Source organism: Ostreococcus lucimarinus, chromosome 2 (assembly GCF_000092065.1).
Source record: "Ostreococcus lucimarinus CCE9901 chromosome 2, complete sequence".
NCBI classification, from domain to species: Eukaryota; Viridiplantae; Chlorophyta; class Mamiellophyceae; order Mamiellales; family Bathycoccaceae; genus Ostreococcus; species Ostreococcus sp. 'lucimarinus'.
In genome coordinates, this window is record NC_009356.1 from 489,153 (window position 1) to 503,737 (window position 14,585).

Consider the following 14,585-nt stretch of genomic DNA (forward strand, 5'->3'; position numbering starts at 1 on the left):
GGACTACTTCGTGTCGGGGGACGCTGTGCTCACCAAGGACGGCAGTAAATGTCGAACACAGATGATCGCTTTGCATCTCTCATGCAAATTTCACGCGATGACCCCAGTAATTCAGATGATTACTTTTGGGTGCGCTTGAGTGCCGCGGAAAGCTCGGCGCTCAGTGTCGATCCGTTGACCCTTCAGAACGAGATACATGCGGATCATGCGATGGTCAATGGGCTTTTGCTGAATGCAGACACAAATTTCATAGAAGCACAGCGATTAAGCATCGGTTCCTGGTCCAGAAAAGAGTTGAGAACGAACACGAAGATCACGTACCAACTACCGAAATCGGATTTACTTGCAGAAAATCTCGAAGGTTATGCACGAGCGCTGTCAACACTTAGAATGGATTCGCTCACGACGTCAGGAAGACGTCACTCGAAATTGATCGTCGAAAGCCACACTCTTATGGGCCTTTTCAAGCTAAACCCTCTCCGGGTGTTCGATTTAGTCTTTGACTCAGTCAGAGAACTTGCTGACTCCAAACACGGCGATGCTTTTGCAACATCGTTGGAATCTAGTACTCATTTAAGCGATATAATAGGGTTTCGCTTGACAAGGTGCGCCGATTTCAAACGACGACACAAAATCGCCCAGTTCGAGCTGAAAATCGCTGCTGAAAAAGAGAACACTGAAATCGGTAGACTGTATCCTTACCTGCTCCCAGTTGACCGATCTCTGTATGATAAAGCCCGAAGCTTGCAAGGTGTATCGCCCGTAGACGAGTTATACTCTGATGAGCCAAAGTTTTTGTTTCTGGAATCGACTGGAAGTAAAGCCGGTTTGTTGCCTATTCAAGCGTCGGTCGAAAGGATCATCAGACTGGGTTGTGGTACTCATGCCCTGCCGAAACTTCGGGCGAAAATGTGTGAGCAACTTAAAAAGAGAATACATGACGAGAAGGAAAAACATGACGAGAACCAGAAATTGGAATCTATTCTCCGCATCGTCTTCTTTCTTGGACCAAATGTATGCTGTGATGCAGCTCTAACGACTGAACTTCTTAAGTACTTCCAAAGAGTTGTCGCGAATAAAAGAGAGCATTTGAAATTGATCGAACCTGCTATTGCAAAGTGTTTGCTACCAGGATTACCACTTCTGAGGCCGAATCCTTTAATATGTGAATACATCTGGAAAGTTGTCCATCAACTTCCGCTTGCATCACGCGGAAAAATATACAAACACGCCATGTTTGTCACGTGTAGCACTCGACTGACTCAGATAAAGAGTTCAGCCGATAAATCAATAATGAGGATCTTACGAAGATTGTCAAATCAAAATGCAAAAGAGCTCGGCCGTAAACTTGGTAAGCTCGCACTTTGTCACCCTTTAACGGTGACGAAAGCAGTACTGCAACAGGTTCAGGCGTATCCAAACATGATTGCACCGATCGTGCAAGCTTTGAAATACTGCACCGCACTAACTTTCGATACTTTGACCTTTTCTGTCCTCGAACATTTTACCGAGACAAAATCCAAACTCAAAGAAGATGGCCAAAACTTTTCGCTATGGTTTTCTGCTTTGTGTTCTTTTTCTGGAACATTGCTCAGACAATACCATGACATTGAACTTAATGACCTATTGCGGTACATTTTGAAAAAATTAGACGAAGGTGAAGTGTTGGATTTATTGATATTAAAGGATCTTATATCGAAATTGACTGGTATCGAAATCTTGAAGGATGTCAGTTCGCTTGAGATTCAAAGAATGGCGGCTGGAGAAAAACTTCGAGGACTTCACGAGAACTCTACGAGCACTGACTCAAAACGACGGATGAAAGGAATTTTGCGTTTACGCACAGCAATTGAAGGGTCGGACGCTTCGAAGAGTATGATGCTTCGATTACTATTAGCAATAGCGAAATGTCGCCAACGAATTGTTCTGAAGACGGCAAGTGCTCAAATGAAATTTTTGGGTCAACTTTTTGATGAATGTCACGTTGTTCTATTGCAGTATATTTCGTTTCTTCACACAGCTTACAGTGTAGCAGAGCTCAAGAACTCGCTGCCAGAGATCCAATCTCTTCTGTGTGAACACCAACTTGATGCTGCTGTCGTTTTCCATTTGTATCGTCCAATTCTTCGGCAAACACTATTTTCATCTCTGGATACAAGCAGCTCCCTTGCTGAAAGTCACAATCAATACTGGAAGAAACTAAGCAGAGATGTTAAGGCAAGTCTCCATTCTGACGAGCTTTGGGGATTGGTATCGCCAGAATTCTACCTCACTTTTTGGTCGCTCAATCTCGAGGATGTTTACGTACCCAAAGAGCTGTATGCAAAAGCGCGCGCGCGGACTGTGAAATATGGTTCAACTGCATCGTCAACGTTTGATCAAGTTACTCAATTGCCTAGTAATGTTGTTCACGACGAACTGGCCGAGAGTTTAAACGTAGAGCTGCAACAACTTATTGAACATGTTTCCAGAGGTACACAGTGTATTCTGAGAAAGAACTCAACCTGGGTGCAGACTGCGGATAATTTGTCTCCTGCGAGTGTCATTTTGGAAACATGTGTACTACCAAGGTGCAAAATCTCACACGCTGATGCGTTGTATTGCTCAAATTTTGTGGAGCTTGTTGGTCGAAGTGACACAGATTCCTTCAGTTTTATTCAGTATTACGATACACTATTCCGTAACGTATCATATCTCATCTATGCTTGCAGTGAATTTGAAAACAAATTTTTTGCTACTTTCTTGACGAGTGGTATGGCTCAGCTCACACGTTGGAGAGCGTGTGATGTATATAAGAGAGAGTGCTGGCAGCGCTCTGAATTTCGTAATTGCTTGAATCAGAGCAGTGTCGAAGCAAGTTTCAAAGACTACTTGAGGGTTCTGTACAAATGGGAGCATAGGTTGACGAAAGGCATCCTGCGTAATCTACAGAACGAAGACTACATGGAAGTCGCCAATTCGTTGAGCTCTCTAATAGCAATCGTTGATACATTTCCTGTCACTGAACTTTTAGGCAACTATATCTACAGCCAAGTCAAAAGAATCAGTATGAGGGACAAGAGGGACGACATCAAAACAATATCGAACAGATACCTATCACTTCTGAATTTAAAACGGGCAAGTTGGAAATGTGTTCCACCCGAGGACGACAGTGCAAGTCAGAGTTGACAGGACACGACTCGCACCAACCATATCGTGGTAATGCTGAATGATGCTAATTTTGAGCTATCGACGCAAACAACTCTAGACCTAAATTTAGTGGTTTACCATCAAATGATCACACACGCCGACGGTACGCAACTTGCTATCGAAACCAAGGTTTCTCTCGTAAGTGTTCTCACAGCAGCGCCTCCAGCACCGTGCGCTTGCATACGTATCATATCATATGATACTACCTCCATTCGGAAAGTAATGAGAATGAGCCTTGTTATACGCGATGTCACAGGATATCGAGGCGTGCCGTACATGGCTAGAAAGCTGTTGAAATTTCCCGTACGCTGGCGCAAGTTCCCCTGTGTGAATGTGCGTAAAATCGCCGATGCATGATGATTTCCATTTTGCTTCATTTACAAAATGATAGGAAAATGCGAAAAAAGTTGCAAAAGTTCGAGAGCGATTTAGCTAAATTTTCACCCCTCTTAGGGTTTTGTCCTTTTCTCTACGCATGTCCGCCCATCGACGAAGAAACTCTCTACGCGCGTGCTCCGCGCGTCAGCGCGCGCGCGGACGTCACTAATGGACCCGGGGTGCGACGGAGAGCTCGCACGCTAAGTTTCACATGATTTGGCCGCTTGGTGTGCTAAACCGAGGCACTGAGCGCCGAGGGAGCGACGAGGAGCGCACGCCATCAAGTTCGAATCGCGCGCGTCGACGGACGAAGTTGGAGGTTCACGGCGACGCGCGTACGCGACCGAAGAGCGCGAGGCTGCGGAAGCGTAAGGAAACACCCTCGCGCATAGTTCCCGGCCCTCTGTTGAGTCCGTTCAAGGCTCCAAGCGGCGTGCGCGCGCGCGATGGACGGGAACTGAGCGACACGGAGAGAGCCGCTTTCGCGAAGTGCATGCACTTTGCGACGCGTTGCGGACAAGCCTCGGTAGCAGACGTATGCAAGGAATGGGGAATAAGCAAGTCTCATGGATACAAGATCTTAAATCGGTGGCGAACGGAGGAGAGCGTCCAGTCTCGACCCAGAAGTGGGCGCCCACGCGCATTGACGGAGGAGGACATGCACACGCTCGAGTGCCTGTCGGAAGAGCTCAAAGGTTACTTCACGTGGGAATCGCTGGCGAAGCGGTTCACGGAAAAAACAGGTAAGCGCGTGTCGTGTACAGCTGTGTATAGTTCTTGTAAATCAGCCGGCTGGCGCCAAGTGTGCGAGCGTTATGTACCTTGCCTCAGCGCAACAGACGTGGCGAGAAGATTGGAGCAATACCATGAATACCATGACCGCGAGAGACTTGAGAGGTGCTGGGATGTCAAAACCGCAGTCACTAAATGCATCCTCGACGCCAACGGAACGAACGATTACAAGCTACCGCACGGTATCAAGCACGAGGAACCCATTTTTGTCGATATTTTCTTAGATTCGGACGATACAGACGATCCGGTGGCGCGCACTTTGGACTACGAAGGTCTGCATGCCTCACTCCCTTCTTCTCTCCCACGATAAATTTATGTTGCAAAAGTTGCGACCCCCTCGATTTTCCTCGAGTTGTAACTCAAGAAAAAAAACGCGGAAAAAAGACCCCCTCACGATTTCACGAATCACGAACCGTCTCATTACTTTCCGAATGGAGGTAGTATCAGTATATATTACTTGCCACGTCCCTAATACGTGCGTGCCATCGGAAGTGCGTACGAACCCCGTTTCTCAGTTAGACTTCCAATTCCTCAAATTATATCGGCGTTTATATCATTAAATATGTCACATGTGATCGTGTACTCATCTTTAAAACTACGGTGCGTTACGGACAGGTCACGTGGCGTTTCCCCTCGTTTGTCGGACGTATACTTCGTCACTCCTGATCAATCTTTGAGAGAAATGGACGGCGTTTGGAAGCTGAGAAGTGTGTCCAAATTTGTGACGACCGACAGCCTCTGGGAAATGGGTCCACACCGATACTCGGGTTTCATACGCTACAACGTGGCTGGGGGGCTCGTTAGCGTGTGCTTTAGTCCTTACGACAAAGTAAACCATTTGACAATTTTCACTGGGCGATCTTCACAGGGGTTGATATCCTTCGTCAAGGTTGATGACTCTCCACTGTTTCACTTATCCACGCTCTAAAGATTTGTAGGTTGCGCTCGCCCTATACGTTACCTTGGTGAGTTGTTTTCGTCATAAAGTAGTTGCCTATGCTGGTAAAGTATCTGTACACGCAAGTACGTCGTTCTGATGGTCAGGAATCGCTCACGAAATTAATCTACGAAAGGCGGCGTTGTTTCACATATTCTTCACACGTTCACTGGACAAGTATCTGCGGCTGCAGTAGAGGTTAGTCAGTTCTGATTTCTTAGCAACGCACACCAATTTTGTGAATAGGGAAAAGGGGAATTAAAAAGAACTTATGCGCTTTACAAGGTAATGACTCTTTTCATGACCGAAACCTTCATTCAAGAGAAAGTTTTCGCCTAGTATGGCCCATGTTTGAACATGTTATCCTTGAGAACACACGAAGAGAAAGAAAGACTTTGCCTTATATGGAAAAAGCTGTAAATTATCGGAATGATGAGCAAAGAGTACAAAAACGGTACTCCAGAAGTGCACAGCTACCAAGGCACCTTAGTATAGCTGTGCATGTCATGTATACCGCCCTCTCGCTGAGCTGCGCCAGTTCGCGCCTCCATCGTCATCGTTCCACTAGCTAAAATCTGATGCGCTTTTGTAAGTGAATCCGCTCCGAGATCTTGAAAACCTTGCTTGACACCGTGCACGAGATACGGAATCATAGTTTTCACAGAGCCCTTGTCTCGAACCGTACCAGATACACCTTGAGCAATCTTCAGGTGCCCAGATTCGCTCAGATAGCGAGAATCGCTCCCCTTCTTCATAGCGTCAAGGCTACCCATTCCACGATACTTTTTTACGCGGACGCCGTCTTGATAGAAGTATTGTCCTGGTGCTTCTGTGGTACCCGAAAACATAGAACCACACATGGCGACACTAGCCCCAAGCGCCAACGCTTTGACAATGTGGCCACTGTTTTGGATGCCTCCATCGGCGATGATAGGAACATTGAACTCTTTAGCTATTTGCCCCACCTTGTAAACGGCTGTCGCCTGTCCTCGACCAACGGCACATACTTCTTGTGTTGTACATATACTGCCGGAACCCATACCAACGCGAAGCCCGTCAGCGCCAACTTCGAGTAGACGTCGAGCCTGATTCTGTGTGACAACATTTCCAGCGATTACATCCACGTGCGGAAGCTCGTTTTTCAAGTACTTGATCATTTCTAGCTGATAAATAGAATCGCCTTGAGATGAATCCAGAATGATGGCATCCACTCCAGCATCTGCGAGATATTTAGCGCGGACACGATCGGCGTCTCGCGTTCCGATGGCGGCCCCACACAGCAAACGACCATGTTTATCGATAGAAGGAACTCCACTTGGTGGTCTATTTAACCTATCTTTTATGGTCGCTCGCGTCAACAAGCCAATCAAATATCGCTTTGCATCTACGATGGGTAGCTTTCCCCTTTTACTCTCAAGAAGAATTTGCTCGTTCTCTTGTGCACTCTTCTCGGTAGAACCGAGCACCAGGTCGTCGACGGAAGTCATGACTTCAGAAAGTAAGGTGTTGCGATCGCGCACAAGTTCAGCGTCACGAGTAGTTACTAAACCGAGTAGAGCACTACCACAAGTTCCACTTTCACTGATGCAAACTGAGCTGAAACCTCGAGCTGCGCGCAACTCGTCCAAATCTCGAAGTGTTGCACTTGGGCGCAGAACTGCCGGATTTGCGACGTATCCGGGTCTATGCGACTTGACTATCTTCGCATGTTCAAGTTGAGATTCCATCTACGACGAATCATAAGTTAGAGACGTAAAAAATGCGTTGGACTGTCGTACCGCCATGTTGTAGTGAAGGAAACCCATCCCTCCAGCCTCAGCCATTGCGATGGCCATATCAGACTCGGTGACTGTATAAATCCATTAAGCCTTGTAAATCGTAAAGATATAGTTGCGACCAACCTGTATCCATCGGAGAGCTCACCATTGGCGTTCGGATCGACACATTTCTACTCACTCGTGTTGAGAGATCAACCTGTGGGTGTTTGAATCAAGTTGCTGTTAAGTGCGTGCCGAACGATCAAACGTACCTGGTCAGCCGCAAAATCGATGAAACCAGGATGGAAGATAACATCATCGTATGTGTAGCAAAATCCTAGTCATGAAATTGGTAAGCCGCGAAGAGTCGAAACACACTTCGGCTTCACTTACCCTGGTTGAAAAGAGCCTCGCCGGGGAAGCCATCGAGGGAAGCCATGACGATACGATTTCAGACGCAGATGAGGAATGAAAACGAACAGTAGTGATAAGAAGTGATATGATACGACGCAGCGACGCAGCGCGCGCGCACCTATGCCGGGGACCGCGCGACGTGTTCAACCCGTTGGGGGTGAAATACAGAGCTACACTAATCGTTCGTATAATAAAGTTATTACTGGTATCTCCGTTCGAGCGAGTTGTTTCTTGAGCAGACACTTGGACTAGAGGACCCGTCTCCTGAAGTGCCGGCACCCGCATAAAGCACAACCGTGGCGAGACGAAGACTAGTCGCATACTTCGGTAGTTCGCCAAACTGTAAGCTGTACGTTTGCGGAACTTCTGATCACTTACAATTACATTACGGTTGTGAGTGCACTCTTCCTCGTTAAATGCTTTTTCAGGCAACGAGGAGCGTCGCGAGGAAAGCTCACAGCTGTCGCTATTTTCGTTGCTTCTCTCAGAAGTCAGCAGCGCCATTCAAAACCGAGACTCGCTTCACCCTAGGAGAACTGCGCAAGAAGTACCAATCATCGAAGCCTATTACCGCCGTCACTGCATATGACTACCCGAGTGCGAAGCAGGTAAGTTCAGTACTCGTTCAGACAAGCCGAAACTAAGCAATTATAGGTTGATAGTGCAGGCATTGACGTGGTTTTAGTTGGAGATTCTGCAGCGATGGTTGTGCACGGGCATGAAACAACGTTGCCTATCACACTGAATGACATGATCACGCATACAAAAGCTGTAAAGAGGGCAGTACAGCGTGCTATGGTAGTGAGCGATTTACCTTTTGGCAGTTACGAAGAGAGTACGGACTACGCCGTGCGTTCTGCCTTGATGTTGATAAAAGAAGGCCTTGCGGACGCAGTCAAACTTGAAGGTGCCATAGAACCTAGGCTTCGTGTCGTTAGAGCAATTAAAAACGCTGGAATCCCTGTCATGGGTCACGTCGGCCTAACTCCGCAGTCTGTGAATGTTTTGGGAGGTTTCAAGCCACAGGGCCAGAAAGCAGTCGACGCGATGCAATTGGTGGAACATGCGATTAGCTTAGAAGATGCCGGGTGTTTTGCTATAGTTATAGAGTGCGTACCGGAGGCAGTTGCTTCGGCTATTACACGTGTCATCAATATTCCCACCATAGGTATAGGGGCTGGGCAGCACACCAGTGGGCAGATTCTCGTATATCATGATCTTCTGGGCTTGACTGAGCATCCTCATCATTCAAATGTTGCTCCAAAATTCTGCAAGCAATATGCACAACTTGGTATGGTTGCACGTTCTGCACTGTGCTCCTTCAAGGCAGAAGTTGAGAATAAAATTTTTCCTGGCGCAGCGTTTTCTCCTTATACTATGCAACAAGATGAACTTCAGCACTTCGCAGAAATGCTCAAGAGGCAGGGTTTTGAGCAAATCACGTAGAGCAAAAGAAAAGCGTGACGTTAGTTGAACTGGTTCCGATGGCTACCATTTTTTGTGTAAAAATTAATTCCCCCCGCCCACATATACTATGTATATTACACGCTGGAACGAGAACTAATTCTTATAGCTTCCCATGCTAAATTGAATCAGCGCTCAGCCTGCAAACTTGAACTCCAACCCGTCGCTCGCGCTCTGTTCGTCGCAACGTGGCGCGGGAGAAGACGCGTTTCCCCGTGTAGTTCCGGTCGAAGAGGCGGCAGATCCGCGACACTACCTCATCGTACAGTTCAAACAACACTGAAAGTAGCATCGCTCTCAGGGGAGAAATTAATGACTTCTCCGATCGCAGATTTTAACAGGAAGAGAGATGAGGATTCAGTCGAAGAGCTTTCTCCATTTTGGGGAATAGAAAAAGGCATAGTACTGCAAGAAGCTCGTTGTTTCAACGATCCACAGTTGGATGCACGTAAATGCCAACAGGTGATCACAAAGCTTCTATACCTGCATGTTCAAGGGGAGTTTTTCACAAAAACAGAGATAACAGAGATCTTCTTTTCAGTAACAAAGTTGTTTCAGTCGAAAAATAACAATCTCAGAAGGATGCTCTATCTCATCATAAAGGAGATTTGTCCAACCTCTGACGAAGTTATTATCGTTACTTCATCGTTGATGAAAGATATGAACAGTAAAGTTGATCTATACCGAGCCAACGCGATTCGTGTTCTTTGTTGCATAGCGGACTCAGCAATACTAGGCCAGATCGAGCGTTACCTGAAACAAGCGATAGTTGACCGGAGTGATGCCGTGTCTTCTGCTGCCTTGATATCAGCAACGCATTTGTCACTTGCAGATGTTGATATCGTGCGCCGATGGAGCAGCGAAATCCAAGAGGCAGTCAATTCGTCTTCTCCTGAGGTACAGTTTCATGCCTTGGGGCTTCTGTACGAGATTCGTAAATTCGATAGACTCTCAATCAACAAGCTAGTCGCGCAATTGACCCGAACACAACTTAGATCCCCGTTAGCACAGTGTTTGCTTATCAGGTATGTTTCAGAAGTGATTAAAGACAGTGCGGAAGATACTGTGGCTCCACTGCACACGTTTCTACAGAGCTGCATGAGGCATAAATCAGAAATTGTCGTCTTTGAAAGCATACGTGCAATCACGTCTCAACATGACTTGGAAGCGCACCAATTGGTGTCGGTTGTGAACGTTCTCCAGCTCCTGCTATCGTCACCGAAACCAAGTTCACGCTTTGCCGCGATGAGAGTTATCAATAAATTGGCTTTTCTATTCCCAGATCTGATATCAAACTGCAACGCTGATATCGAAAATCTCATATCTGACGAGAACAAGTCAATAGCTACTCTGGCCATAACCACATTGTTGAAGACAGGCGGCGATGCTGCGGTTGAACGTCTGTTAGCTCGCATTCATTCGTTTATGTCAGAGATTCAAGACGAGTTCAAGATAATGATAATAGAGGCAGTGCGAATAACGTGTATACGATGTGCCCATAAGTATCGCATTTTGCTATCATTCTTGTCCACGTATTTGCGCGAAGAAGGAGGGTTCGAGTACAAACAATCAATCGTGCGATCTATTGTGCAACTATTTAACGCAATACCAGAGGCAAAGGAACTTTCACTTTCTTATCTATCAGAGTTCATTGAAGACTGTGAATACACGCAGCTTTCATGCGAAGTGCTGTATTTACTCGGAAAAGAGACACCATACACGACTGATCCTGGAAAGTATCTGAGATACATCTACAATAGGGTGATTCTTGAGAATCCTTCCATTCGAGCGGCCTCTATTTCGGCAATGGCGAGCATCGCTGTGCATTGCGAGATGTTAAAGGGACGTGTCTTAGTACTTTTGCGCCGCTGTCTTTTCGATAGTGATGATGAAGTTCGAGATCGAGCGTGCGCATCAATTGCACTCCTTGAGAAGGCATCTGCTCAGAAAGCTGGATCCCTTACAACACACACAACTGAAGCTTTCGAAAATGTGTTACTCAAATACTGCCAGTCAAACTCAGATGAACCTATTGATCTGCAGACTATCGTCACTTCAAGTTCGGCAAACAGTGAGTCTACTAATAGCGCTTCGGTTCTCGAACAAGAACACGTGATTTCTGACATCTCATACTCAAATATAGCTTCAGTGCCATATTTTGCAACGTGTGGCGACGTTTTCAAGAGCTCTATGAAAATTGATCTGACAGAAGACGAAACTGAATACAAAATATCGTGTGTCAAGCACATCTTTGATAGTCATATCGTCTTCGAATTCATTTGCAGCAACACTATCAAAGAGCAAGCATTGACAAATGTGACTGTCGCTATGGAGGCGTTGGGTACAAGTGGGCTCTTAGAGCCGACTGTGCTGCCTCTTAATGTTATGCCACTTACGTCGTATGGGTCAACATTTGTTGTGTTCGATCATGAAGTCGGCACACAGGTAGAAGAAAGATTCGCTTGTACGTTGAAGTTTGTTTCGAAAGAGATTGACCCTATCACTGGGGCACTCGAAGATGATGGTTACGAAGATGAGTACTCAATAGAAGATGTTGAGCTTCTTGCTACTGACTTCATGCGTAGTGCTCGGGTTCAAGAATTCAGTCAAGTCTGGAGCGAAAGTGAATCTTACGTCGAGAACACTTTTTCAAATATCGTCCTGCCTCATGATACGGTTGAAAAATCTGTGAGTCATTTTTCTTCACTGCTTGGCTTCAGTCCGTGCATTGGGAAAACTGTCACGCGTAATGCAACTTTGCACACCGCGTGTTTTGCCGCAGAATTGTCAACTGGGGAGCATGTACTCATTAAAATTGCACTAAGTATGGAATCGCAGTCGAGCGTGACCGCAACCGTCACCTGCCGAGCTCCTCAAGCGCAGCTTTGTAACCAAGTACTTAGCGTAATCACTTGTTAGGTGTCATCAGTTTGATGTTATGAATCAGCTACGAGTCTATGATCGCGCCTGGGAAAACGATGAAACGAGTTGGGAATGAGAAATATTTACCGTTACCTATGGCACAGACGGTGGTATGGTATGCACGTGCGAATTGGTCTTCTACCCCCCATGCTCCCTATAGGACTTACTCAGACGCTGAAAAACACGTTAAAGATCTTAAATCACGCACGCTTTCATGTCGGCATGATAATAGATACTCAATCGCTCGTTGAATAATGATTTCATTCTCTGAATGCCCAAGACATTTCAAAGTTTGAACAAACTCGCCAACAAGTTCAATATCTTGTGCTTCTTGTAAGTATGGTAAGTAATACATAAGAAACCTCCGCTCGATGTCATAGGACGTCAACTTTGGTTTTATGGTGCACCACGACGTGTTTGTGAATATTCTGTGTGTTACGAAATAGCACTTCTCTTGAAATGCTTTCAATGATGTAAGTTGTGACTGTCTCTATGTTATGCACAGAATTTTAGAGAAAGTAAAATCCCTACCTCACGTTCCAACGACTCAACTGATGTAGTGCACATGTTTTCAACGGCCTCTTCACATATGCCTTCAACCTTCATCTCTGTTCCGCGAAAGAAGAAAGACCAAATCATGACTGAATTGAGCAGATCATAGGACAATGGAGTCGTCTTACTAATGCCTATGTAGTCATATAAGTGCCATCGAGGTGCAGCAGATCTTATACAATTTTCAAGTCCCCCAATATCGAATGACATTCTTTTCAGAGCGTACAAAGCTTCGTTTGAGTACAGAATATCTTCAGGTAACATTGAAGCATCGAATGTTTTGTGCATTTGTAACCAATGTGTAGCAACACGTTTAGTTGCCTGCAAACAATACTCTCTTGTTCTACCCTGTGCATTAATCGAAAAGAAATAAAAGGACACTAAAATGTCGCTCCCCCACTCGGAAAAAAACGTGTCGCATGCTAGCACCTCCCTTTCCAAATACTCAAGCGCGTCATGGATAATGGTGCTTCGTTCTGTTAGTTTCGGAGTCCTTGCTGGATCATAATACAGCTCTGCACAACAGAAATTTACGTATGTGGGTCCCCAATGACTCAGCAGATACGCTAATGTTCGAGTCAACACTTCTTCGTGAACTGTGCTGGTTTCAGTAATACGAAGAACGGGTACAAGTTCGAGAAGCTTCTCGCCCAAGAGGGTGAACATGCCAATTTTTGCTGGTTGAATATCAAATCTGGGCAAACTTTGCCATTCAATAGTCCGTATTACTTTGATCGCAAGATGACAGAGCGAACGGGTATCATAGTTCCAGGGCATGGATGCACAACTATTCACACTCGGAAAGTTTGCATGCGACGCCTCCACCGTGTGGCTGAGAGCCAAGCAGAAATCCATGTGCGAACTACCAAAAACTCTTCGCATTGAAACGATCGTAGAGTAAATATCGTGTAGACTAGGCCTAACATTAAATGAAGTTGAGAGGTGGTCTTCCACCGAGCATTTGATAAACTCTAACTCAACCATCGAAAGGCTTGTGCAAATGTACGGTGCCTCACCCCTTGCCACACAAATACCAGAAATAGCCAAAAGTAACTCATTCAATAGCCGCTTATAAACAATCTCATTCAAACCTTGATACATAGAAAAATTCTTTCGGTTTTCAATCGCCTGGAGTGCCCACGTACTCGACACGTAAAAATTTGGAAGAAAAATGGGTTTCCCAATTTCTCTCAGCGACAGTTTCTTTTTGAGCAAGTCTTGAAAATAATTGCAAAGCCGCTGTGCACCTGCCTTCAACTTACTGATACAATCTGCAACTCTTCTCGTAACTGCTTGAGCGGTAGCACGCTCAACCAATTCCATAAAATCAGCGTGAGTTGCATCACCATCAAGTGCGTTCTGCTCTGGTATGCAGAGAACAAGCTGAAGCACCTCTCTGGAAATACTTCTCCTAGTTGAAAGAAGATCATGCAGTGTATCATCAAAGTATATGAATGAACGCAACAAAAGGAAGCAACTCGCTTGCAGGTCTACAGGCGGCATTTCGCAAAAAACACTTGCTGTGTGAAAATTTAGCCATAGTCGCTCAATAATGGATTTGATTCCGTATTCAGGACCAGTCATCGTAGACGTGCATGAAACTCCATCTACAAACTCTTTCAAATGGGCCCAAACAATTCTATTTACTGATTGAACTTGCACGAAGTCAACGCTTTTGTTCAAGCTAATGTATTCTTCATGCTCTACGGTGCGTGCAGGAAGCCTGGTCAACCATGTATGGTCGCTGTTTTCCTGAGAAAGATAACGAACCACAGGATACCTTTCTTGTAGATGTGTGAAGAACTCGTCGAAATTCTTCGCCAAAGAGATGCTCATCCTCTCGAGTACTGCCACAAGATTTGAGGGTTTATCACGGATCGCCGTGTAAGAGGACGAAGCTTGAGATGCTGACCTTAAGTTCTTGATCGTACTTAGTAAGTAGCTAACGAATAGATATTTAAGTTCATCAAAATCTTTCTGAGTTGTATTCATCGTCATCCTTGATCTTCAAAATATGTCAACAGTAGCTCTGACAAGTGAGGTGCCAGACTTACCTGCCAAATTCAACATTACGACTGAGCGCGAAATTCATGCTTTCTTCAGCATCCATTGGCTCGCTAGAACCAATATGGATGACGCAGAATCTACACTGACGGCGAACATATTCATCAACATCACAA

At 45.6% G+C, this 14,585-nt stretch overlaps 8 protein-coding genes across 8 annotated transcripts; 5 read left to right on the top strand and 3 right to left on the bottom strand.

Annotated features, from left to right (window-relative positions):
• Nucleotides 1–48: 48 nt before the first annotated feature.
• Nucleotides 49–3,168, top strand: Tho2 (transcription & nuclear export THO-TREX component protein Tho2-like protein; the record flags this gene model as incomplete). The annotated part of the gene is made up of 1 exon (XM_001416124.1): nt 49–3,168. One exon carries the CDS (start codon nt 49–51, stop codon nt 3,166–3,168), a length of 3,120 nt encoding a protein of 1,039 aa, XP_001416161.1.
• Nucleotides 3,169–3,269: 101 nt separating this feature from the next.
• On the bottom strand, nt 3,270–3,566 carry OSTLU_30064 (predicted protein; the record flags this gene model as incomplete). Its single annotated transcript, XM_001416371.1, has 1 exon — nt 3,270–3,566. The coding sequence occupies one exon, from the start codon at nt 3,564–3,566 to the stop codon at nt 3,270–3,272; it is 297 nt and encodes a 98-aa protein (XP_001416408.1).
• Nucleotides 3,567–3,778: 212 nt separating this feature from the next.
• TraS4 (transposase-like protein) lies at nt 3,779–4,669 on the top strand (the record flags this gene model as incomplete). Its single annotated transcript, XM_001416125.1, has 1 exon — nt 3,779–4,669. The coding sequence occupies one exon, from the start codon at nt 3,779–3,781 to the stop codon at nt 4,667–4,669; it is 891 nt and encodes a 296-aa protein (XP_001416162.1).
• A 372-nt stretch (nt 4,670–5,041) lies between these two features.
• Nucleotides 5,042–5,287, top strand: Osp2 (Orfan protein; the record flags this gene model as incomplete). The annotated part of the gene is made up of 1 exon (XM_001416126.1): nt 5,042–5,287. The coding sequence occupies one exon, from the start codon at nt 5,042–5,044 to the stop codon at nt 5,285–5,287; it is 246 nt and encodes an 81-aa protein (XP_001416163.1).
• Nucleotides 5,288–5,769: 482 nt separating this feature from the next.
• Nucleotides 5,770–7,492, bottom strand: IpdH (inosine 5'-phosphate dehydrogenase; the record flags this gene model as incomplete). The annotated part of the gene is made up of 5 exons (XM_001416372.1): nt 5,770–7,023; nt 7,075–7,145; nt 7,198–7,270; nt 7,326–7,390; nt 7,447–7,492. The coding sequence occupies 5 exons, from the start codon at nt 7,490–7,492 to the stop codon at nt 5,770–5,772; spliced, it is 1,509 nt and encodes a 502-aa protein (XP_001416409.1).
• Nucleotides 7,493–7,883: 391 nt separating this feature from the next.
• On the top strand, nt 7,884–8,913 carry PanB (ketopantoate hydroxymethyltransferase; the record flags this gene model as incomplete). Its single annotated transcript, XM_001416127.1, has 2 exons — nt 7,884–8,075; nt 8,122–8,913. The coding sequence occupies 2 exons, from the start codon at nt 7,884–7,886 to the stop codon at nt 8,911–8,913; spliced, it is 984 nt and encodes a 327-aa protein (XP_001416164.1).
• Nucleotides 8,914–9,243: 330 nt separating this feature from the next.
• Nucleotides 9,244–11,850, top strand: CopG (Coatomer gamma subunit; the record flags this gene model as incomplete). The annotated part of the gene is made up of 1 exon (XM_001416128.1): nt 9,244–11,850. One exon carries the CDS (start codon nt 9,244–9,246, stop codon nt 11,848–11,850), a length of 2,607 nt encoding a protein of 868 aa, XP_001416165.1.
• Nucleotides 11,851–11,878: 28 nt separating this feature from the next.
• On the bottom strand, nt 11,879–14,397 carry Osp3 (orphan protein; the record flags this gene model as incomplete). Its single annotated transcript, XM_001416373.1, has 5 exons — nt 11,879–11,898; nt 11,947–12,007; nt 12,062–12,337; nt 12,385–12,920; nt 13,203–14,397. The coding sequence occupies 5 exons, from the start codon at nt 14,395–14,397 to the stop codon at nt 11,879–11,881; spliced, it is 2,088 nt and encodes a 695-aa protein (XP_001416410.1).
• Nucleotides 14,398–14,585: the final 188 nt, after the last annotated feature.